This window comes from Ursus maritimus, unplaced genomic scaffold, assembly GCF_017311325.1.
Source record: "Ursus maritimus isolate PB19 unplaced genomic scaffold, ASM1731132v1 scaffold_15, whole genome shotgun sequence".
NCBI lineage: Eukaryota > Metazoa > Chordata > Mammalia > Carnivora > Ursidae > Ursus > Ursus maritimus.
Genome location: NW_024423897.1, coordinates 63,280,851 through 63,306,242, shown reverse-complemented (window position 1 = coordinate 63,306,242; position 25,392 = coordinate 63,280,851). Strand labels below are relative to the sequence as shown.

The following is a 25,392-nucleotide window of genomic DNA, read 5'->3' as shown; positions in this document are numbered from 1 at the left end:
GGCATTTTCCATGTATCTTTCTAGTTTAATCCCATCATTGTCACAAAAGACACTTTGTATGATTTCTATTCTTTTAAATTTGTTGAGGATTGTTCTAAGTCCCAGAGTTTGGTCTATCTTGATGAATGTTCCATGTGCAAAGAATGCGTATTCTGCTGTTTTTGAGTGGAGTGCTCTAGAAATGTCAATCAGTTCAAGTCTGTTATTGTTTGGATATTCTAAATCCTTCCTGATTTTTGGTTTACTTGTTCTTTGATTCCTGAGAAAGGAATGTTGTTGTCCCTGATTATGCTCCTTTTTCTTCAGTCTGCTTTGTCTGATACTCACATAACTACCTCGGCTTCTTTGGATCACTGTTTGCACGGCGTACGTTTTCTTATCCACTCACTTTACCTACTATGTCTTCATATTCAAAGTGTGTTTCTTATATTTAAAGCACTTTTATGACACATTTCCGATATTCTCATGGCACTTCACACACAGGGTGGATGTTGTGTGTTGGTTCCACCTCTTCTTGAGGCCAGGTGAGGGCTCCTAACCTCCGCTCCAAGTCTGTTGGCCCAGTGCCTGGCAATGAGTGGTCACTACTTGGTCTGCAGGATGTTTGTGGGGGCTCATATATCCTCACTGCATGCAAAGATCAAGATTTTGATGCCCTCCCCAAGGTGATGGGTGAGCCGACCGGCCTCAGGGCACAGACCCTGGGCTCCTCCTTGGGGACCTCCTGTTAGATACAGGTGCCACGTCCAGCACTGTGGGTGGAGGCCGGTGGGTGTGTTCAGCTGGGCTCGCTGCAGCTGTGAGTTAGCGGCTAAAGTAGAAGTCCAGCGCTATGGAGTTGAGTGGGAGATTTTACATACGAAAGAGGAAGCCTGTTGGCTCAGAAGTACAGGGCCATAAAGGGGAGGGTTGGGAAGAGGAAGAAGACCCACCACAAACACCACCAAGAGAGGGTGCACGCGGCCCCTGCCAGAGGAACAGCCCCGCCAGAACGCTGATGCAGCAAACTGCTCTTTGGTACCTTAGCTGTGTGTACTGCTCGTGGATGCCCATAGAATGGCTTCTACTTTCTGAGCACAGGCTCAGGATATTTATCTACCGTAAGCTTTCTGAACCAACTGTAAGAGCACAGGGCTGTTCTCTGTATGAGTGTAGTGACTCGGGTCCTCAGGCCAGGCTTGGGGACCATGACGTTGCTGGTCAAAGGGGAGATGTCATGGCCAGGGCTGTGTGTCCTCACTGGGCCCTTCGGCGTCTTCCTGCTGAGTGAGACAGGGTGTGAGTGGTTCACACTGGCAGGCTTTGTGGGTCATCTTGTTCAGTTGGTGATGGAGGAGTGGGACCCCAGTGTGGGGTCAGCGTTGACTCCTCGATTAGCACAGCAGACTTTGGTGGTTTGGGGAGCTGTGTGGGCACTGGGGCCTCTTCAACATAACCAACTTTATGCTCCCTTTCTCTTTTAGGGCCAGAGATGATGATCCCACCAGGGGAGTGCATGTATGCTGGAAGGAAAAGAAGGAAGCCCATTCAGAAACAGTAAAGTATCACGTCTTCTGTTTTTGCTGATCGTTCGTGTGGAAGGGGGAAGGTATTTGTGTTTTCATTGAAAGGAGTGAACTTTAGGACCAAAGTGAGTGAGGAAGAGGTTTTGCCGAGTCTTCCTGATGAGTAGAGGGGCTCGCAGCGGCAGCAGCAGCAGCAGAACCAGGGTCTGGGGCTGGCAGGTGAGCTGCAGGCTCTCTGCACAGCTGGAAATCCACTGCAGCCTTAATGGCTTTGGACTGTTTTCCTAACTTTGGTTAGAAGGCGAGGTCAGAGCTGAGTGACACCTTTTGGCCAGAAGTCAACACGAGGGCCTGAGATGTCAGCATGATTTTTGGTGAGCACCAGATCCCCTCTCTGCCCTGGTGAAAGCCTGTCCTCACGAGGACACACCACTCGTGATGGACAGAGTACGCGGGAAGCCTACAGGCAGGGAGGGGAACTGGTGGCTCTCGAGCCCTGGACACGGCCTCTGTACTGGCCCAGGGGTGTCCAGGACACCAGGTGTGAAGTCTGCGGTGGTGGCGGGAATTACGGGGTTTTGCAGCTGCCCTGGGGCGCCCAGGGGCTCCTCTGCCTCCTCCAGTGGGGGTCCTACAGCACGTCCCACCGTCAGCTGGGGTTCTGTGTGTGTGCGTGTGTGTGTGTAACACAGCTCCCAGTGAGTCTGAGCACGTGTGTGCGGGGCTCTGTGTGTGTGATGCAGAACTCAGTGCTGACTGTGTGTGGGCCTGTGTTTCTGCGACCCAGGCTGCCCTCCTGGACCCTGGTGGCTGCAGGGTTCTGTGAGGTCGCAGGGATGTAGCCATCACCCCCTGGGGGGGGCAGCAGGGGCTTGAGGGGCTGGACTTTGGAAAGTGGGTTTGTCACCTGAGTCAGTCACGTGGCTGCCGTGGGCCTCCCCAGCTGTGCGGGCGAAGAGTGGGACAGGAGGCAGCTGAGTGCGCCCCGGACGAGGTGGAGGGCCCAGGGCGGGGCGGGGGCGGAATGGAGCCCTGCTGCCATGTGCTGGACAGGATCGTTCTGGTGAACACACTGCCGTGTGCAGTAAGGAAGGAAAACCCTCACGACCAGCTGTGCACACCATGTTCTGTGTGCTTGACCACCTGGGGCGAGGGAGCGAACTTTCCTGCTTTTGTTATGTTTTTGTTCCAACAACAGGGTGTGAGATAATGAGCTTTGGAGGCATTTATTATAAAGTAATTCATTTTGTTTATTGATGTTTTAAAGAGGTCTCATGTTCATCTGATTCAGAACCAGACCCCCAGCAGGTCCCTCCCGCCCAGTCACTGGCATCCACTTGCAGTTTCTTGTGAGCCTGTCCTGAGACGCTCTTGCGTAAAGCCGCAGGTATGGACACACAGCGAGAGCGTTCTCTGCCCGTTCCGAGTGACGGTGTCTGCACAGCTGTCCTTCTGTTTGGCTACACACCCGTGCCCGCCTGTAGCGCCTGGTTACACCGTTTCACAGGCGCCCAGAACCTCTTGCATCGTTGTGCGTGCTCACCGTGGGGCGGCGGTCCACTGTGGGCGCCACACACCCTGGCACATTCGCGTGGGCGCCACCCTTCCCTGGGCTGCCTCTCGCCTTGTGTTTGGAGTGAGCAGACTTGGGGAAGGAGGTGGACTCTTCCCTCGGGAGATGGAAGATGCTTACTGCTTACTATGCGAGGGGTGGACTCCCCGAGCTGGGGTTCCCCGGCCGCAGACCCTACACGGCAGCACCTGCGTGGGGCCCGTCCGGGTCGCTCCCATGGGCCTCGGGGACGTGGTAAATGACGCAGACATACGAGGGGCGTGCTGCCTGCCGTGGGGTGAGTAATGAGCCCTCTGTGACCTGGGAGACTCATGCCTCCTGCCAGCGCCCATGGAGCAGTGGTGGGTCACTGCCTTGCAAGGGGGTGAATTAAGGCGGCCCAGCAGCACGCGTCCCTGGCCGCAGGGCTGCTCTGTCCGAGGGTGTGGGCGCTGGGGCCTGTGAAGGGCGCCACCAGCTGCCCAGCATTCCGGGCGTGCTCGTCTCTGCTGGAGCACGCCCCCTTCCTGCCCGTGCACATGCTGCATCTCAGACTTCGGTCGTCGTAATTTGCATTCGTCCCATACGTCAGGTTAGAACACCATCTGGATTTCCTTTTCTGCGAGCTGTGCTGATCACTGTTGCTCATTTCTCTGTTGGGTGGTTTGGGCTTTTGTGCTTCTCGAGCCTTAGAAGGCAGCTCTATTCTTGAAGTGCTTCAGACACTTTCCTCCAGTTTTGATTTTACTCATGGTGTTCTTTAATTTTATTAATCATTTCCCTTGTAGCTAATTAATCTCACATCGCAGTTCGGAAGTTCTCCGTGCTATAAGCTTATGAGGGAATTTCCAGTATTTTCTCTAAGTGTTTATGGGTTCCTAATACATATTTTAAACTTTGAAGCACTTGGAATTTTTCCTGGTTTGTGGTTAGGGTCTGCAATCTGTCTCTTCTTTTCCCATGACCACTGCTGGTTGACAGTCGGTTTCTTCCTCACTGGTTTGAAAGGGTCTTGGGCATTTAAGCCTGGGGACTGGGCGGGGGGTTGGCGATGAGAGACCGTGGGTCACTGAACAGTCCCTGGATGTTTGCAGATGCATGCGTCCGGCACGTCCGCTCCGCTGGGCTCTGCGTGCCAGGTGCAGGGAAGTGGCCACCTGGCACATCTGTGTGTCCTGACGGCTGCTGTGTCCATCTGCACTGGGGGAGCTGCCGGCCACGTGCTTGTGAGCAGGACAGCTCTCTAGGGACATGTTCTAGGGAAACTGGAGGCCAAACGACTTTTGTTTTTGATGTCTGAGTGCAGGGCACCCGTGACCGCCACCCCTCCTGGGATGCGAGCCAGCGTCCCTGCCGGCTCTGTCTGTACCAGCTGCTCCGTGGCCCGTGTTTCTTGCCATGCCAGAGGGCTGTGGGGCTGCAGCGGGCCCCATGCTCTTCTGGGGCTGGTAGCTGATGGCTCTGTGCGTGTGGAGTGTGGGGTAGACTGAGGAGACACACAAGTGCCTGGTCCTGGGGGAGAGCCCACTGCTGAGCGGTCCCTTCGGGCTGAGGTTGGAGAACTGGGTGCCGAGGCTGTGGGGAGCGGCGTGGGCCCCATGGGGGTCTGGCTGCTCTGCGGGGATGGCACCATGAGCTCCTGGAGGTGTTCGTTGCTTGCACTTTTCTCCTTGCTGGGCTGTAACTGAAGGAGTTGGAACTGGGCCTGTGTAGATGCAGTCTGGTTGGGGTTGACACGTGGAAGTACCACAGAACATCACCGAAATCAAGGTCACTGACGGTGAATCATACCCAGAGGGTCCTGAGTGCCGTTCCTGCCTTCACCTCCATCCAGGCAGCCCTGATGTGCTCTGTCCTGTAGCCTGTTTTGTGCTTCTGGAATTTTCTATAAATGGAGTCCTATGTCCATTTGCTGGGCACGATCTTGAGATGCATCTGCGGCCTGTGTGCACCGAGAGCANNACCGCGGGGGGAGCCGCAGCGCCCGGATGCAGCGCTTTGTTCAGTCACCTGCAGACGGACACGCAGGCGCTTCCGGGGTTGGGCCGTTTCAAGTAAAGCCGCCACGAACGTTTAAGTACAGGCTTTGTGTGGAGTGGGATTTTCGACTTCTGCAGTCCATGCGAGTTACTTTTAGGGAACCACCAAGCTGTTCTCCAAAGCCTGTGTGCTTTCTTATGTTCCCAGCAGCCGCGCACGGAGCTCCGGCTCCTCGGCCTCCCATCCAGCTCTCCGGTGGGCTGCGGTACGGCCTCCCCGAGGCCCCCGTCCGCCCTTCCCGAGCGGTGCCGGGCGTCTGTTCCTGCACTTATTTCCCATCCACGTGTCTTCTCTGGTGAAGTGTCTGTTTAAATAATTTGCCTTTCTTCATATTGGATTGTCTTCTTACTGAATTGGAGAACTTCCTTATGTATTCTGGACATAAGCTCTATGGACACTTTCCTCCAATGATGGCTTCGCTTTTCATTTTGTTGTCCGTTTTTTTTTGGAGGGAGGGTAATCTCTACGCCCAGTGTGGGGCTCGAGCTCACAGCTGTGGGATCGAAACTTGCACAGTCCACTGACTGAGCCATCCAGGAGACCCTTTTCATTTTCTTAATGGTGATTTTCCAAAAGACATTAAGAAGTGTTGATGAAGATCGATGTATCAATTTTTTCTTTTATGATTTTGAGTGTGGGTGTGTCTTCTAAGCGTCCTGGGACTATTCCAAGGTCCCAGAGATTTTCTCTTGTATTGTCCTGTAAAGTTTTAGAGTAGGCTATAGGTTTAGGTCTGTGATCTACTTGGAGTTAAGTTTGCGGGATTGTGTGAGGTGAGGGCTGGTGTTCACTTGTTTTCATGGGTGTCCAGCTGACCAGCCCCATTTACTGAAAGGACTTTCTTTCCTTATCGAACTGCCATAATGTCCTTGTCAAATACGTTGGCCAAAAATACGTGGGTGTGTTTGGACTCCCTGCTCTGTTCCTTTGTGGTAGAGTGTTGTGGGTTTGTAGGAAGCTTACAAGCAGAAGGGTAAGTCCTCTAGTTTCTTCTTTGTTAATTGGCTATTCCTGGTCCTTTGTATTTGCAGGTACATTTTAGACTCAGCATGTCAGTTTCTATAAACAAGTCCTGCTGGCATTTTAATTGCGAGCACGTTGAATCTGGACTGTAGGTCAGCTTGGGGGAGCATTGCCATGTTCACTCCAGGTATTCTCTATTTTTCTTCCGTCTGAGCCGGCGGCTCTTCTGCACTATTCCATGCTGCTAATGGCCTGGGCTCTTGTCCCCATCACCCCCCGCTGAGTCTCTTCCCCCGGGGACTTGGAGCTTCCTCCACGGGCCCCTGGGCCTGAGCCTGAGGCCAGCTTGGTGGGGTGTTCCCCTGCGCGTGGACCCTCGACCCCCATCCCCTCTCATGCATGGAGTAGGATGATTCCCGCTCTGGCCCATGCGGCTGGGGAGAGGGGTGGTAGAGACGCATCAAGGGGCAGCCAGTGCCGTGAGACACTTTGAAGGAGCTCTTCCAACACCCGTTTCTCCAGCAGGCTAGTGTCCCTCCCCCAGGTGCCCCGTGGGGGTGAGAGTAGGGGTTGCGTGCAATCACCGCTCAGCTCATTCTCAGGCCCAGGCTGTCCGGGGAGGCAGCTGCCCCAGCCCTACACAGAAGTGAGATTTCGGGGGGGGGGCGTCTCCCCTTCTCTGACCCCCACACCTTGGTAATGCCCTTGGTAGGCCCCGTCTCTGGGGAGGCCTTGGGTGTCTTTCACTGATGGGGGGTCCCTCTCCTCCCACCAGCAAGCCCCACTGGAGCTGCTGTTTGTCCCCAGGACTCCTGCCCGTTTACATTCTGGCTCGCAGCAGGAGTGATTTGGGGGCAAGTGCCTCATTAAGGAGGAAAACCAGCAGAAAGTTAAAAGACACTGAAAGACATGGGCAAAATATTTGTAAATAGCATACCTAGTGAAAGACTTGTATCTAGAACGTAAAGGACTCCTGTGAGTCCACATCAGAAAGACAAATAACCCCAGGAAAAAATGCACAAAGGACTTGGGTAGACGGTTCTCCAAAGAAGACACCTGTGAAAAGACGCTCAACATTATTCATCATTAAGGAAATACAGATCAAACCACAGAGATGCCACTTCCCTCCTGTGCACACGGCCGTTCAATGGGAAAGGAAAATAATGTGTCGTCGAGGATGCGGACCACGGAGCCCTTGGTGTTGCCAGTGGGGGTGTCGGCCGCTGTGGCACGCGCTATGGCAGCTCCTCCGAGTAGAACAGGGTGAGCACACTGACCCGGCTGCCCGCTCCTGGGCATGTGCCCGAGAGAACTGGAAATGAAGGTCGCACGAAGTCGTAGTGTCAGTGTTTGCTGCGGCGTTCGTACGATGCCGAGACGTCCGTCCGCTGGGGAGCAGGGGAGCACAGTGTGGTCCGTCCACACACCTGGGGGCAGGAACCAAGTCCTGACCAGTGCTACACCACGGGGGAACTTGAAAACGCGACGTTACGTGGAAGAAGCCAGACGCGGAAAGTCTCCCCTTGTGGGATTCCAGGTGCATGAAAGGTCTAGAACAGCAAAGCCATGGAGACCTAAGACCGCTTGTGGTTGCCAGGGGCTGGTGAAGGGGAAAACGGGGAAATTCTGATAAATGGGTATAGGATTTTATTTGGGGTGATGATGCGGTTTGGAACTTGATAGAGATGTGGTTATGCAGCTCCGTGAATATACATTTTGAAATGGTTAGTGTTGCGTGAATTATACCTCAAAAAAAAAAAAAAGAAAAAACAAAACAAAACCAAAAACAGAAACAGAAAGAGAGACAAAGACGTGGCCTCTGGGACTGGAGCGGCAGGCTTTCACGTGTTTTCTGTGGCCTGGGCCCTCAGACTCTGCGAAGCAGGTTTATGCTACAGGCCTCCTCCTGACAGACGACTGTTCGACCTCACCACCCTCGTAAGTGACAAGTAGGAACTTCCGGACAAACGAGACCCCAGCCCCAAGAGCAGCAGGAGCCCTCCTGCCTGCCAGGCGCCATGACCCCCGGGAGGGTTGGCCCTGGGAGTCAGGCCACCCCGTTGCCGAGCTTGCCAACGGCCCCTCCTCATGCTGGCTACTCCAGCCGACGCCTTTTAGCTTCAGACGCTTTTCTGTGGGTGATATTTAGGAAGGGCCTGTAAAGAGCTGCTTCTGTGAGGGGGGCATAGGGTCAGAGGAAGGGGGCTGTCATCCAGGGGCTAAGAGTCAGATGAAGGAGGTCACTGGGAAGCGGCTGGGGTCTGAGGTTAGCTCTGCTCTGTGCAGGGATGGTGGACAGGGAGGCCTTGGGCGGGGGGATCCCCCCCATGTGTGGGGGAGCTTGTCTGTTGTAGAGCAAGGGGAGACGGAACCCAGGGCTCCGCTCGCCTCAAAGAGGCACAGCCCATGACCTCAGGGCCTCTGAGGGGTGGGCGGGATGGCGCCTAGGTGCCCAAAGGTCCTCATTATTACTCTTTCCTCAGCCCCTTTCAGCCCCGCCGTGTAGAGGAAAAACTGAGCCCAGAGGGGCCTGTCACACCTGTACTGCAGGTCCCAAAAAGGTCGTCTGTTTAAAAAAAAGCCTGAAACGGGCTGAGCTCATGCAGCCTGGGACCGGGGGTCCTCCTCCCACTTGGGGGAAAGAGCACAGAGAAGTCAAGAAACGTGCTGGAGCCACACAGCTTGCTTGCAGCCGTGTTCCCGAAAGGCCTGTTCTCTGTCTCTGAGTGCCCTTCCCGGTAATGGGGTCCCTGCTTCCTTATGTGCACAGAATCCGGAGACTTCTGTCCTTCTCAACACCTTTTTCATGTAGCTGATTGCACCATAAGGTCACTTCTGGGACTGGTTTGCAGTCCCTGGGGTGACGGACACTGGTGGGAAGCCCTGAGTCTGACTGTGGCTGCTTCCCCACAGGAGGCCTGCCACGGGGGCTGAGAAGTCAAACCCTTCCAAGCGGCACCGGGACCGTCTCAACGCCGAGCTGGACCACCTGGCCAGCCTACTGCCTCTTCCTCCAGACATCGTGTCTAAGCTGGACAAGCTTTCCGTTCTGCGTCTCAGTGTCAGCTACCTCAGGGTGAAGAGCTTCTTCCAAGGTAGGACTCTCACCTGTGCCCACGTGTGCCTGGCTGCGTGTCACCTGTGCCCACGTGTGCCTGGCTGCGTGTTGCCTGTGCCCACCTGTGCCTGGCTGCGTGTCGCCTGTGCCCACGTGTGCCTGGCTGCGTGTTGCCTGTGCCCACGTGTGCCTGGCTGGGTGTCACCCACCTGGGTCCCACCTGGGTCCCACCCTACTTTGCTGGGATGGGCCAGTTTGCACCCCCTGTCTTCGGTAGTCATTCAGAGGAGCAGTCAGTGAGTGCTGATGAACCAGAGAGGCTCTGTGGGAGGGGCAGGTTGGCTTCCTCACGGCCTCAAGGCTTTAGAAGACCAGGCAGACCTGCTCTGTGGGAGGGCATGACAGCGCTGAGCTCAGGAGGCCATGTTCCCCTATTAGCCAGCATGACCGTTGGGCGGCCAGCCTTCTGTATTGTTGTTCTGCCTGTCCTGGGGATGCTGTGACCCTGGCCAGACACCAGCCCCTCTGCACAAGGGGTCCCTGGCATGTCAGAGCCTCGCAGTAGCTGTGGGCGCGTGCTCTCCTACATGGGATGCTCTTGGCCAGGCCTTATTCTCCTTGGGGCCTGGCTCAGCTCCTGGGAAAGAAATCTGACTGTCACCACCCTCTTTCAGAGCCCATGACTGTTGCCATCATCTGACTAAGTCTGAACGTCTTACACAGTCATGACTTACTACATGTCTTTGGGAGTGAGTAAAATGAATGTGTAAAGGGGCAGGTATGGCCCTAGGGAGTGGGGGGCTGCGGCCAACAGCAGAGTCCGTGCTCGGCCTGAAGGCGCTGGGCATCCCATCTGTACATCTTCACATTGCTGAACAAAATGCCTGGGGCTGCAGTGAGGACAGCTGGCCAGGGTTGAGGCCCTGGGGCGATATGAACCGGGTCTGTCCCACCTCCCACATTGGTGGGGGCAGTTTGCACTGAGACGACTGGCCAGGCCTGGCCTCCTTGTAAATCCAGACGTGTCTGAGGTATGACTCAGCCACTGCGTGTTGCCGGCCTTCTCCAGCCCCCCAGGAGAGGGAGGGTGGTTTTCCTGAGGACTCAGCCTGCCCTCAACCCCGACTTCCTCCGTAGAGCCCATTGGGAGGGAAGATGAGGGGCCTGCGGAAAACTCTGCCCAGTGCATACCCCAGCTGGGCCCCCACCTTGGCCTCCATTTTCTCATATGCGGCAGGAATCCCAGATCGTCTGAGCACTGCTGGCCTCGGAGAGCCTGCTCCGTGTGTGACAGCTCTCCTCTCCATGGGGCTCCCTCCCAACCTCTGTCGCATATCCCAGAACCCTGGGAGCCCACCCGTGGATAGCCTCGCTCTGCTCTGGGTGTGGACCCCAGGTGGGTCCTGAGCCATGATGGAAAGGCCACCTGCCCTTGAGGGGAGGCCGAGCACACTAAGCTGTATGGCCATCGGGTCTGGTGAGCCAGGCTTGGTCCTGGGGCTGGTGGCCAAGGCATCGGCCATGCCCAGGACTCCTCTGGGGCAACTCCATTCCCCTGTGCCCCCATGCCTCCCCCTGCTACTTGCCTCTTCTGTCCCTGACATGGGCCTGTGGGATTCTGCAGCCCAGGCCTGGAGTTCACCCAGCACTCAGCCCAGTCCTCCTCACTAAACCATGCACTTTTTCTTTGGGTTAAAAGGGTACCATCCAGGTGTCTATCACCCAGACGTCAATGTCTGATGGCGAAAAGGCAGTCTGGAGGGTGGCAGAGAATGGTGGGTGCCATGGGGTGGAGTGGCCCTCAGTGGAGGTCGCCAGGAGGGTCCTGTGGGCTGGTGGGCTTCCCAGAGGAGGTGAGAGGGCAGGTAGGTGTTGTCTGCAGGCTGGGCTGAGGCAGCCCCCCACCCCAGGCGTCTAAGGGCTTGGCCCCTTGCTGCCCAGGTCCTGCGTCTCGGGGGGAGCCCCTAGGTCGGGGCCCCTTCCCCGGGGACAGAGGGATTCTGTGCTCCTTCCCCAGCAGCACTGGGGGATCCCCAGGCACAGGGCTTGGTGCCCTCCCCTGGCCTGCGCCAGGACCCTCTCACGGCTCTTTCCTCTGTGGACACCTGTATGCAGGGCAGATTCCTGTCCCCCACCTCCGTAACCACAGGCTTCTTGTCCTCTCGCTGTCACGTTCACCTCGCGTGACGTCACGTCATTCTCGCGTCGGAATGTTGTCTGCATCCTCCTTCCCCGTGCCCGACGTCTGGCTCATGCCTCTCTTGAAGCACCGGTATCTTAGATTTCGGGGTCTTGGTTGCCCTCGACCTCGGGTCTCTGATGGGCCAAGAAAACCCACAGATCAGAAGATGGTACCACACTTCACTGAAAGGCAGGACAGTGTTCTTCTGTGTTCTGAGCAGAAGCTGAGAGTAACACCTGCTCATGGGTTTTGAATTACTTTTTTAAATTAAAAATCAGTAATTACCTAGCCAGCGGGATCTCCAAGTGGGGTTGAGGGTGTATCGTTCCCGGCCAACCGTGGGCTCAGTGCTGGTGACTGCGTCCTTGGGGGCTTCAAGGAGACGAGGGACTGTGTCCAGGTTTTTGTACCAGGGTGGGGGCACTGCACAGACCTCTCAGGAGCCCCTCCTGTGTCCCCTCAGGGAGGCCCCATCCCCATGCCCGGGGCTATTTGGGGTCACTCTGAGCCCCAGTGGTGTGGAGGTCAGTTTACTGGGGTGACTTGGAACATTTTAGAAGTTGAGCAGCACAAGTGTGCTTTTCCAGCAGGTTTGTGATGTGATGAAATTGAGAAAGTCGTGCAAAGTGTGATGGAGAGCCATGGCGAGGATGCCAGGACACATCGAGGGCGTAGTCCCCAGACCAGCCTTTGTGAAGCACTTCTGTTACAGACGGCGACCCCAGCTTCCACAGTGGCCTGTGTGGGCAGCTTGGGCGGGTTTGGGGCTGCCCCGGGTGAGGGTGCTGGTTCACCTTCTCCTACTGACACACCCTCGCCAACTCGACCTCCTGGCTGGGTGGTTGGGAGGGGACCCGGTCACTTCTTCTCTGGACAGATCCGGCTGTGCCCGGCCGGGCCAGGGTTGGTGGTCTCAGAAGGGCTCCCATCTAGTGTTTCCAAGGGTTCAGGCAGCTGTCCGGGGAGCCACCTGAATGCGTAGCTTTTCTTAACCAAAAGCAAGTGAGGTTCCCCTCCTGCTGCCCCCCCACGCCTCCCGCTGGTGCGAGCGGACACCCTGCGGGTCAGCCTGCGCCTTCAGAGGCCAACTCCAAGTCCTGGGGCAGGCTCGTCAGTCAAAGCTCACAGCTACACGGCGACTGTCACGGTTGGGTGTCAAAAAAACTTGATTTCTCCACAACGCCTTTTCTACCAAGGATTCTGAACTTTGTGATGTCCCTCAGCTGTACATTTTAGAGGAAATTCTAAAAACTTTCCTGGATTCATTTCCACTGTAGTTAGAAAAAAGTCAGGCTACAAAAATTGGACCTTAATCTGCGCTTCCTGACTCAGAAATAGATGAGCTAATTTCATTAAAGCTTCCATAAAATGGTACCTTGGGAAAGGATGTGACCTGGAAAATTTCAGCCTCAAAGGGTAATAAGGCCTCAAAATTTGCCTGTAATGTTTACTTTAGGATTGGCTTTTGTGGATTTTTGAAAGCAGCAGGGTTTTTACATTTTATTTATCTGGTTTTCGCATAGGCAATGGGCCAGTGCTTCCGTTATCAACCCTTGTGCTCCAGCAGGAGAGGGGGTTTTCCACTATTGTGAATGTCACTGTTTGCGAAGAAGGAAATTGAGGGCTGACCGAAGGGGGGAAGGTGGGGCAAGAGGAGACGCATAAGGGCCCTTGAAATGGGGCCAGAGCAAAGCTGGTTCCCCCAGGACGTGGGGGTCCAAGAAGTCCCAGCACCCCGTCACTTAAGGTCAGTGGTCAGTCAGGGCCCCTCTCCCCAGGCAGAAGGTCTGCAGTGTGGGCTCATCGGGGAGACTCACTGGCCAGAAGGACAAGCGCCTGGGGTGGAGAACCACTGCTCACAGGTGACGGAGAGCCCAAGGTCCGCCCGCGGCGTCCACACCCTGAGTCTTGCAGACCGGGCCCTGATGCTGTGGAGAGAAGTGTCAGAGAAGGAACAGTGTCGACGAACAAAACCCGGCACGAAGGGGAAGGTGGACGAGCAGTCTGGCTCTGCGGGAACGTGGAGATTTCTCACCCTGGGGCAGGGCTGCCCGTAGATCGCGTCTGGGCCTCCAGTCCCTTCGCGTTCTCTGTGCACAGCCTATGGGGCCAATTCCGCACACACCATCTGGAGCCCTGCAGGGGTGGATTCGGGCCCTGCTCCCCTGGTGGGAGGTGTGTCCCCAGAGCCTCCAAGGGCGGTGGTGCCGGGAAGCGTCAGGAGGGCAGCGCCCCTAGGTGGTCTTGTGACCCCCAACTGGAGCTTACCTGGTTGCTTAGGTGCGTTGTACCTGTTTTCAGCTGTCACTAGAGTTACCTTCTCTGGGTGAGGCCTGTCACAGACTGGACGTTTGCACCCCCACAGATGTGCATACAGAGGCCCTACCCCGTGGGGCTGTGTTTGCAGATGTTGCCTCCGGGAGTATTAAGGGTTAATCAGGCCCCACAGTGGACCTGATCCCTCAGGATTAGTGTCAATCTGAGAAGACTCACCAGAGGGCTCTCCCTTTCTGTAAGCCGGGAGAGGAACTCACGCCAGAAACCAAATCTGCCGGTGCCCTGACCTTGGACTCAGCCTCCAGACCTGTGAGGAATACCTGTCTGCTGTTTAAACACCCGTGCACGGTGTCTCGTTATGGTGGCCCGAGCTGACTGAGAAGGGCCCTCTGGGGCGGGAGGGTTGGGACCTGCCTCCTCTCCTGTCATGTGGAGCGTCCAGTGGATTCATCCCCCAGGGATGTGGATGTGGGTCACTGCTGCCTCTTACCTCCCCATCTGCCCCTGGAGCCCCCTTCCCTTACCCCTTCCTCTCCATCACCAACGCTTTCTGGAAGATGGCTCCCAGGGGCATTTCCAGCAAAGACGCAGTAGTTTGAGTCATTCAGGATGGAGCACCTGCCGTGTCCTAACATCTGTGGCCACCAGCTTCTGACCCCAGCTCCCAGGAAGGTCCCTCAGTCGTCGTCAGATCATCCTTGATTATTTTATGTGCCGTTTTATTGCTCCTGCAATATCTAAATTACTTCCAGGAAGAGGAGCAGGCATTCATTGGTCCGTGCATGCATTGATTCTCTCCCTCCCTCCTGGTTCCTGTGTCAGCTCAGGACCGGGAAGGAGCCAGAACTCAGGGTCAACACAAAACAGCTTTGATTTTTTTCTCTCGCTGCCCCAGCAAACTTCCGTTGTGGCTGGCTCCCCCACCACCCCTGGAAGAACCAGGATAGCCCCTATGTTTCTGGTCCCTTCCAGGGAATTCAGTGTCTCTCCCCCAACCCTCAACAGCCCCTCTTCATGTTGCTTCCCTAAGCAGGCTGAGCTTGGTGTTAGTATGATCTGTCTTTCAAGCGTGAGCCTTCTCCCCACCCTCACCTGGGGCTGCAGCAGGCAGGAGGGCTGGGGCTTAGGTCGGCTGCTTCTCCTCTTGCTCCTGCCCCAGTGGTAGCTGTGGTTTCCTGCCCTCTGGTTCAGAGCAGCGGCAGGGAGGAGAGGTGAGGGTTCAGTGAGGTCCTATGTGATCAGCATTGCCATAAGCTGGCAGGCAGGGCTCACTGAGGGACCCAGGGAGCATTCTACTGAAGTTGGTAACCCTGGTGCTCCATCCTCTCCGGCTGGTCCCTGGCACCTCCTTTCTTAGCCTTGGGTGTCAGTTGGTGCCTCTAGCCTCCTTTGTTCAGGCCTCTGCTCATGTCTCTGGGAGGATTTGGAAGATTTGAGACGTCCTAGGCCAGTTTTGGGGCATTGTGGTCCTACCTGCTCTCCAGGAAACGTGCACCTTGGACCCACCAGGTTGGCAGGTAGCACTTACCATGTTGGTGCAGCCTGGGTGCCTACCGGGAGCTTCAGGCCCTGCCTTTGTCCTTTGGATTTCTTGAGTGTACAGAGACACCAGCCTTCAGAGCCTCTGCCCGCTCCAGCAGGCACATGGCAGGCCCTCATAGGGGTCCTCATGAAGCCCCTCTCACTGGGCACGAGGTGAGGAGAGAAAGCCCCAACTGGCCTCCTGGTGCAAGTGGGGGCATCGGACTCACAACACAACCCCTCCAAGGAGACCCTCCTCTCAGCCTTGAGCATCTCTCCCTCTCTGACACCTTTCTTGCAACCCTGCCTAGGTCTCCTGGAATCTCACTTTGGGACTTGGGTATAGTTGACACCCTGTTGTTTTGGGGCCTCAACTCTTGCAGACAGAAAGAGTTCCATATTAACAACCTTTATAAGGAAGAAGACAAAAGAGCAAACATGGTCCCCATCCCCTTGGCATTTAGAGTCTAGTGGGGAATTCTGCTACCAAATACATGGTTTCTTCGGTTTCCAAAAATACAGTGGATCAGTAACCAATCAGTCATTCTGCTACTAACAGCCAAAATGCAAAGATAAAATATCTGAAACCTGTTATGGTATATCAGTGGGACAGCAGGAAATTAAGGAATACTCAGAGACCAAAAACCACATGAACCTGAGAACCCAAAGAGAGTTTTATAAAAGGAAATTTTAAAGGACTTTATGCAAAAGGAAGGGAATTCCTGGTAGAGACTTGGAGTGGAGACGGAAGGGAGAACAGGAGGGTGATGACTATGTGGGCGAATTGAAGCAGACATTGACTGTATAAAACAGTAATAATGGTGTGTTATAAGAACAAAACAAGAGGGAGAGTAAATTCCTAACCATAAAAGCATATAAAGGTGGAGAGGCACAGACTTCAGTGGTTCATATATTAATTTTCTGGGAAAGTTGACAAGCTAATTCATCATAATGTCCAGGATACTCATCAGGATAAAAGAAATGGGGTTTCCTTTCAAACTAGTGGAGAGAAAAAGTAGAAAGAGAAAATGTCATCAGTCAAAGGAAAAAGACAAGAAAGGAGAAAACAGAGATGGAAGCATGGAATAGAAAACACAAAGTCCCAAGTGTGTCACAAATTACAGTAAACGTGAATAGACTAAACATGCCAACTAAAAGATAAGGATTATTAGAGTGGATTACTATATCACCTTACAAACGGCAAGGAAAGGGTGAAAGGAAAAGGATGGGAAAATATATGTTGGAGAGTGCTAACTGAAAGAAATCTGATGAAGCCATTTTAATGTAAAAAATTTGATTTTTGGTTAAAAAACATTACTGGAGATCATGAGGGAGTCACTATATAATGATTTTAAAAATTCAAATCAATTAAAATTTTAAATCAAAAAAATTTTATCAAGCACTAAAATAATTTAAAATTTGTGGGCTTCTGGTAACATAACCTTAAAAATATAAAACAAAAATTGACAGAACTATACAGAAAAATACATGAATTCATCATCATGAAAGATTTTAAGTAATTCTCTCCGTATTTAGTAAATCAAATAAGTACAAATCAGTAAAGATTCTAGATTTCAACAATGCGAAAGGGTTAATCTAAAGGACACACATAAAACACTATACTCTGAAACTATAGCGTTCACATCTTTTCAAGCCCACATGAAATTTGTAAATATACAGAAACATATTGGTCAGTAAAGCAAGTCTCAATAAATTTCAAAAGAAAAAATTATGACAAATTCATATTAAAACCTCAGTGCAGTTGAGCTGGAAATCAATAATAGAAAGATGACTTGAAAAACCTTATATTTGGAAATAAACACATTCATAAATAACTCGTAGATTAAAGAAGAAAACATTATGTAAGGAAGAAAATATTTACAAATCAAAATGTGTAGGATGCAGCTAAAGTAATCCTCAGATATAAATAACCTTATGAGTTTATATATAAAAGAAGAAAGGTGGAAAATTAATGAACTAAATATTTGGTTTAGTAGTTCTGATAAAGAAAAGTAAAATACAAAGAGAGTCAAAGAAAGAAATAATAGTGAAGATAACTGGTGAAATGGAAAAGAAACATATAATAGAATTCCTCTACAATCATAAAATTTGTAAAGATCTGGTGAAACTGAATGAGAGAAACAGAGTAAACAGGATTAAGGATGTAAAGGGAACATGCTTATAGATGCTACAGATATTTAAAAGATAATTTGAAGGGCTCCTGGGTGGCTCAGTCAGTTAAGCATTTGACTTTGGCTCAGGTCATGATCACAGGGTCCTGGGATCAAGCCCTGCGTTGGGCCCCCTGCTCAGTGGGGAGTCTATTTGTCCCTCTGCCTCTCCCCCTACTCGTACTCTGTCTCTCTCTTTCTCTCAAATAAATGAATAAAATCTTTAAAAAAAAGATAATTTGAGGCTATTATGAACACATTTATGCCAATAAATTTGAAAACATAAATGAATACATTACTGAAAATTTAGCTCGTTAAAATTGACTCAAGAAGAAATAGAAACCTCAAATAGTCATATTACTATTAAAGAAGTTCAATCAGGAGCACCTGGGTGACTCAGTCGGTTAAGCGTCTGACTCTTGGTTTTGGCTCAGGTCATGATCTCACGGTCGTGAGATGGAGCCCTGTGTTGGGCTCCATGCTCAGCACAGAGTCTGTTTGGATTCTTTCCCCCATTTCTTCCTCCCCTTCTGCTCCCCGCCCTCTGCTTGCATTCTCTCTCTCATAAATAAATAAGTAAATAAATAAATAAATAAATAAACAAACAAACTCTTTTTAAAAAGTTGAATCAGTAGTTAAAATCTAGGCCCAGATGATTTAAAGCAATTTCTACCAGATATTAAAGGGAAAATCATTCTACTCTTTACTGACTCCTGTGGTGTTGAACTGGAATTGGAGGTACTGGTGTGAGCTCATGGTTTTCAAAATATAAAGATAGCTGTAGACATAAATATACGTATATGTGTTTGCTCTGCCCACTGACAAGGTCCGAGGTAGCTGCGAGCATAGCTCACATTCAGATCTTGGTTTCTAGACACTGTTCACCATCAAAAGGAACTCAGGCCTCCTTCCAGAATTGGAGCAGGGAGAGCATAGGTCAGCTTAGAGCATCTTGGGCCAGAAAGGGAGGCAGCGCTCAGAGAGGGTTAGAGACATGCCACAGGACACAGCCATCTCAAAAGGGCTCCCACTGGCCGAGCCTGGACCATTTCAGCATTAAAACAAAACAAGAGAGTAATAGATCATAACCCAGTGAATAAAATAGGATTCCATAAGCCCACACTGATACGGACGAATGAATGAATGAATGAATGAATGAATGAATGATAGGAGATAGCTCTCCTTAAGGCAGACTGCTGATACAGACAGGAGGAAGCGCTGTAGTAGGTGACTGGAGACAGATGAGTTATAAAGTCAGTGATCACTAACCACTGTAGTAATACCTCAGGAAGAAATGTCCACGCTAAAATCAGTGTGTGAAAGTGGGGTCAGAAGTGGGATTATTGTAGTCTTAAAACTACCTCCCAGCAAAGTATGCATTTATGCCTTAGGGAAAACTTAGAATGGAAACTACTGTCGCGGACGACCAACTCCGACCCCACCAACAGTGGAGTACGTTGGCGTCGTGTGCCACGCACCAGGAGGCAGAGAAGGACACGTTTCCTCCTGGGTGACGTTCCTGCTGAGGAGGGACAGACCTCGGTCTAACCATGAGGGCGCACCAGACAAACCCAAACTGAGGGGCGGTTTGCAAAGTAACTGGCAATGATCTTCAGGGTCAAGGTCGCAGAAGTTGAGGAGGACCAAGGAGCCTGGGGTGGAAGGGGCCCAGGGACACAACCCTGGCTGAAACAGTGTTTATGGGACAGTTTTTGGAATCTCTGGGCAAAGTGTATCTGTGCACTTTGTGCTGTTCTTAGCGCTTTTCTGTGCGCTGGACATGGTCTCGAAATAAAACATAAACACGTGACCAGAAGGAGGGAGAGAGAAAACTGCAAACGTGAAAAGTTGCTCTGAGGCGAGCATCGTGGCAGCTCAGGAGTGGGTGCAAGAGTGAGTCCCTGGGGAGCCGGGGGCGATGGCAGGCGATCACGGCACATGCATGTGTTTCTCAGGCAAGTCATGTCTGCACCTTTTAGGAGCACTTGGCCTCTTCGGGCACCCAGTCTTTTGGGAAAGAGAACAGCCAGCACTTCCTGCAGACTGGGTCTGAGCGGCGCTGCCTGGTCAGCGGGCAGCAGGCGAGCGGGCGGCTGTGAGACTGGGACATCGTGTGGTAGGACAGGGTGCCGTGGAGCACAAGGTGGGGCCTGCCTGTGTCTCACTTAGGGGTGCTTCCCTGACAGCCCTGCACACCTGCTGGGCTCATTTTCTTGCCGCCAGGCCCCCCTGGTCCCTCAGCTTCTTCAGGTCCTTACTCGGTGTCACCTCAGGCTGCCTCCCCAGCCACACTCCTCCCATCGCGACTCCCCCAAACTGCTGGCAGAGCCTCCCCAGGAGGTGCGCCCCCAAGACGGGCAGGGATGCCTGCATGAGCAAGTGAATGACCACGTCCTGCAGAGGCCCCCGAGCACGTGGACAGCTTTGGGCACCTCCATTCAGTCTGTAGCATCGACCGCGAATGACGCATGGTTGATAGGGTGACTCACACGCCAACCTCAAGTCGGGTTATTTGCAAATTCGAGGTTATGTAACTGGAGGCTTCTTTATAAATTTATTATAAATTCATTCTTTATACATGATTCAGATGTTCTCTGGCAGCTTTGCTCCTCCAAATCTCGGGACACTGGACCTGTAGGTACAGCCCTGGGACTGCTAGCAAAGAGGCGGCCGGGCACGCCCCCGAGGCTGGAACTGCCGGATCGCGGGCTCCCTGATCCCGGGGCCGTACGTGCCACGGGTCCTGCACGGCGGCGTGCACACGCTGTCTTGCATCCTCACGCCGCACACTTATTCACTGAGTGAGTATTGGACTTTTTAAAAGCAGTGGCACCTTTTTGAGTTTTGTTTTGTTGTGTTTCACAAAATGTTTCTTGAACCCTTGGCTTGATGCTGGTGCACGCTTCTGCTGATGTGTTGAAACTTGACGAAAATGCCCAGCAAGCTAGCTTGTTCAGATGTTTCACACCACGAAGAGAATACAGATCTGCAATGTGTAATGTTCCTTTTTCTTTTTCTTCCCAAAGAGCTATTTTTGGTTGCATCCTGCTCTGGGGATTTAAGGAAAGAGAGCATTTTCTGTGCGGAGCGTGTGGTGCAAGTTACGAGAGCGCCTTAGAAAGTGGTTGGAAATGTGTTCTTTGAACCAGAGAGAGTGGATGGGGTGGCCGCAGCCTCTCCGTCATCACCGGCTCTGAGGAAATGTGTCTTTTCTGATGTTCTTTGAGCAGTATCAGAGTGTGAAATCTCTAAAGCTTGCCTGCTGCGTTCTGGAAAGTATGGAAAACGTTTCTAGAAAATCAACAACTTGATGCAGCATACATCTCGACTGTTCCCGTATTTTCGAAATGCAGCGCTTGCGAGAAATGAGCATGTTTATTTATACTCCTGATGTTTTTTCTTGTGTCGGGAACTAGAGGCTTTGAATGGAAGCTTTAGTCCCTTCCCCCACTGCAAGGGTCTTGGAAGGACACATACCCTCCTGTCCGCACCTGCTGGGACCCTTGCCCGGGCTGTTGGCTCTCGTTCCCCACACGCAGGACACAGGCATCTTCCCCTGCTGTTAAGATGCCCTCACACCATGTGTCTGAAGCAAGCTCTGTAAAGTAACTTGCTCCTCCCTCCCTTCCTCAGACTCCCCTTCGTTGTCCAGGTCCCAACACAGAGCACACACACCCTCGCACAGGACGCACCATGTTTCCACTCCTCCTCCATCCGCCCCTCCAGGCCTGTTGTCTCACCTGTTGGGTCCACCTGGTTGGCCGGCGTGATGCAGGGATTAGAGAGGTAAATGTTGGCCTCCATGGGCCTTGCCTATGGGGGCCCCTGTGTGTAATCACATCATTTTGTGATTCACAGGAGGGGGCACTGCCTGGGAGGTCCGTGGGGGGTGTGGCTGGGGTGCACCCCCTCACTGGTATGGGGAGACATCCAGGCTCTGACGAGTGGACCCCCGGGAAGGAGATGCCAGCAGGCTTGCCCCCCACCTCGGCCCCGTGCTGCCCCATTGGGGGTCTCTTCTGGCCATGACCGCAGCCCTGGTGAAATGAAGTGTCCCTGTGAACCTCTCTCCAGAAACCCCCATCCGTGGGCAGCGTCGGAGCAGATCGTGGGGGGGTGCGCTTCATGTGGGGCAGGCGAGGTCCCCACGGAGCTGCGGAGGGAACGTGCAGGTTGAACCACTGCATCATTTCTCGGGAACCATAAGAAGGTCTTGTCTGCCCCCCGCCCAGATGTGAGAGGCCTGCCCTCCCGGAGACAGGGCCAGCTCCTCCTCGTTCTGTGGGTGTAGGACAGATGGGCCTCTGTGGCTGCCCCAGGAAGGGGAGAGCCCCCACTCCCAGGAGCAGCCTGACTGGCACGCAGCTGGTGCTGCCTGTTTTGGGGATGGCTGGGGGCTCTCCAGGACTCTCATCGTCCCGGCCCCTCCCCAGACACCCGCCCAGACCAGGGGCCTTTCCCCACATGTGCTGGACTCAGCTGCTTTGCACACAGCCCACTGTGTGGCCCTTCCAAGGGCCTTCCCAGAGCCACCCTATGCCCCACGGTCTGCACTTTGTCCTCCTACCTCTCAGCCTGCCACCCCCCTGCGTGCTCCCCACGTGTCTGTCGGGACCTCACCTCCTTCCGATGGCTAGATGAGGCTGTGCTTGCCAGCAGCCTCCTGCACAGAGAACCCGAGGTGGTATTCCAGTTTTCTCTTACCCTTCCCCATGCAGGAGCTGGGGGGACCTCCGGCACCAGAGTGCCACAAACCACAAGCCTCTTAGGGAAGGAAGTGAACGCATCTATTCTCTGCATCGGGTGTTCAGAAGGTGACGGAGCGGCCAGGACTCTCCTCTGTGCATAGTTCGAGGCCCTTGAGAATCACTGTATACTCCTTTCTCCAGCACGCATGTCCCTTTGCGTCTGCCAAAGGCAAAACGAGGAGTTAATCTTTTAGTCCTTGAAAAGTAAAGGGAGGGATGGTTTGAGAGTTTGAAAACTGTGAGGGGATGGTCCATTAATTTGTTGTAGAAACTGCAGAGGGGCCTGTAGACCCTTTAGGGGTGGGGAGCCCCCCTGTAAGCGGCAGCTCCACAACCACCATCGCCCCCCGCTCCTGGGAAGCATTTGCTCTCCCCGGCTCTTTCTGCCAGGGCCTTAGTCTGGTTGGAGAGACTGGGTGTTGCGAGAGGTAAGCTGGGGCTCCTCAGGGCACCTGTCCACTCCTGAACACACGTGGGCCCGGGAGAAGCCTTGTGTTAGCTCCTGCCTGGTGGAGAGGGGAACAGCTGACCTTCCCTCACGGCGGGCCCCCCACATCCTGCACCTGTCAGTCTGCAGGTGGGCAGTCCTGGCCCCCAGGTGGCATGCGAGAGGGGGCACACAGGAAGGTGCCACTCACTTCCAGGTCCCGCACACAGCATGTCAGATGGCGTTGGACCTGTCTTACAGGGGAGCTGAGGCTCCTGGGACCCCCCTCTCTAAGCTGTCTGCTCTCCTCTGCTAAGCATGCCTCCGAAGGGGTCTGGGACAGATGTTAGCTTCTGATAAGTGGCCAGAAATAGGAGGGCACGCCTGTTGCTCGGGGGTCCCCGGGGTGCTTCAAGCTTACTTGCATGCCCTCCGCCTCTGACCTCTGGGCATAGCATGGGGAAGAGCGGAGCTGTGGTCACTCCGTCTGCCTCCATGGTACACACAGGCAAGGCTGGAGGTCGGCTCTGACCTGTGAAGGCCTGGGGCAGCATGATGCTAGACCGGGGCTGGAGGAGGAAATGACCCAGATGAGACGTGCTGTGGGTGCCACCCAGAGCATGAAAGTTGGCACACAGTGCAGAGCCCCAGGACTCTTGGTTTGACCCTGAAATAGTGCCAAGTTTTATCAGGCATGTGTTCCATTCAGCTGGTCTGTGGACATGGGCCTGTCCACTCCAGGACCTGCAGATGGCCAGAACTGGGGTTCCAGTGCAGCCTCCAGTGGGGCCCCTGGCTTTTCTTTCCATCACCCTTCATGGCAGGAGTCCTGCCCCAACCCCTAGACAACTTCATGCGTCCCACATTCAGCACATCCTACATCCTGGACCCACCTGTCCTGGCTCACCTGTCCTATCTGCCAAGGAGTTGGCTTCACTGGAGCTGGGAACAAAGTGGCTGCCGCCTTCTGCGCATCACAGCACCATCCAGAGGCAGAGATGGGGGAGTCCTCCAGCTTCTCCTCTACCAAGGACACTTGGCATCTCTCACCGGCCAGACCCAGCCACACGACTACTAAGCAGCCACTCTGGTGGGACACTGGGCCCCAGGGGCACGTGGTTTGGCCCACAGTGGCAGCTTGCCCTGAACGTCCCATGTGTGGGGGAAATGGAGGTCTCTTAACGAAGAGGTGGGGGTGCTGGCAGGGTGCAGGCAGCCCCAGGCCGAGCCTCAAAGGGAAGTGACCCCTTCCTTCTTAAGCACTCCCACACCCCCTGCCTGTGTGTATACAGGGATGGCCACTGTCTCCATCATTTCTCCAATTTTCTCTGTCCCAAATGGACCTTCTTAGGGATGCAAGGAGTCGTTGAAGTGGGATGCGCTGGCGCAGTGAACTCTGCAGCCAGTTGGTGGATAGCTTGGACAGCAGGAAGAGTCTCTGTGTGGCTGGCGCTCCGGGGTCCTAGGGTGACTCAGAGTGGGGGAGGGACTTGGAGGACAGAGTGACGCAGGCTTCCATCAGGATTCAGGCTGAGCAGCGAGCCCGAGGGAGTCCATTCATTCCTGGGAGTGGGCAGCCTGGCCCGTGCCTCCCCTTCCTGCTGTGTGGCCCCGAGCTCTGTGACAGACCAGGTGCCGAATGCTGGCCTCAGACCCACCTCCGGGGCTTGTAGGGGCCCCCAGCTGCCCCTCAGAGTCCAGGCAAGAGGACTGGCTGCCCACAGGGTGGGGCCGATGGGACGTGGCCCTGGCGGGAGCTAGCGACTATTGCCTGGCCTCTTTCTGCGGGCAGGACAGCAGCAGCGGCTCACGAGGGCCGTGGGGCACTTGGGCTCTCGATCCCCAGATGGTGCCTGGGGGCTCTCACACCCTAGGCCCTGGTGTGCCGCTCATCCCTGGAATTTCCTCTTCGACAAGCCTTCGAGGGGCCCATGGCAGACTCCTCCCCACACTTTCACCAGCTCCCCAGAAGGAGACCCTGTAACCCCACCCATTCCCTGAGAGCCCTGCTTCCTGACCTGTGACTGTGGGCAATCAGGGGCAGATGAGGGGGTGACAGGGACCAGGTCGTGGGCTGGGCATGGAGGAGGAGACCGGGCATGGAGAGGGTAGGACACCCCCCAGGGCACGCCCAGCAGAGGGGCTGGGGTCTGTCTGCGGAGGCTTCCAGGGCACTGGCAGCCCCTGTCCACAGCCCCAGCCTCCTTTCACTCCCGGCTCAGGCCCGCAGGTGAGACCTGCAGTCACAGGGCAGAAAGAAAGCAGGACCCAGGAGAGAGGAGCTGATCCAGGGTAAAGTGGAGCCAGGAGGGGCTTGGGGGACAGCCTACAGGCTGCTGCCTGCCCCCCCACCCCCGGGGCTGCCCCCGTGGCAGAGCTGCTTGGCCATCGCCTGGGCACTGGCTGATAAGGGGAGTGGCGGGATGCTGGCTGTGACCCACACCCCACTGGAGTTTGCTACCCTGTTTCAGTTCCCTGAGGACCCCTTAACTGGGGGACCTGGGAAGTGAGGGCAGGCGCTGTCAGCTCACATGGATTTCCGGGAAAGCTGGCCCCCACCCCCGGCTCCGGCTCTGCATTTGGTTTCTTTCTGTCTTGCCACAGGCCTGGGGGTGGGGCGCGTTGGCGGCTCTGCTCGCACGCGAGGCCCTGGCCAGGGTCCAGGTGGCTGTCACTGCGGCACTGACGGCCCCATCGCGTGACAGGAGCCCAGAGGAGGCCCCGCCGGGCGTGCCCCGCCGGGATGTGGCTGCGGAGGAGGGGAAGTGGGGGTGCCCAGCTGGGAGTGGACACGCGATGCTGGGGGGCTGGTGTCCTTGTGCAGAGACGTAGTAGGGAGGGGAGAGAAGTTAGAGGGGGGTGTCCCCCTGGGGGGGCACACGATGCTGGGGGGCTGGTGTCCTTGTGCAGAGACGTGGTGGGGAGGGGAGAGAAGTTAGAGGGGGGTG

The 25,392-nt window shown here is 54.4% G+C and overlaps 1 protein-coding gene across 1 annotated transcript in view; it reads left to right on the top strand.

Moving 5' to 3' along the window:
- The first annotated feature begins 384 nt into the window (after positions 1–384).
- AHRR (aryl-hydrocarbon receptor repressor) overlaps positions 385–25,392 on the top strand; it is a 75,115-nt gene continuing 50,107 nt past the window's right edge. The window contains exons 1-3 of the mRNA XM_040630594.1: positions 385–1,100; positions 1,464–1,536; positions 8,974–9,155. Coding sequence (XP_040486528.1) covers positions 833–1,100; positions 1,464–1,536; positions 8,974–9,155 — 523 coding nt within the window. The 5' untranslated portion in view covers positions 385–832. The remainder of the gene's footprint in view (positions 1,101–1,463; positions 1,537–8,973; positions 9,156–25,392) is intronic.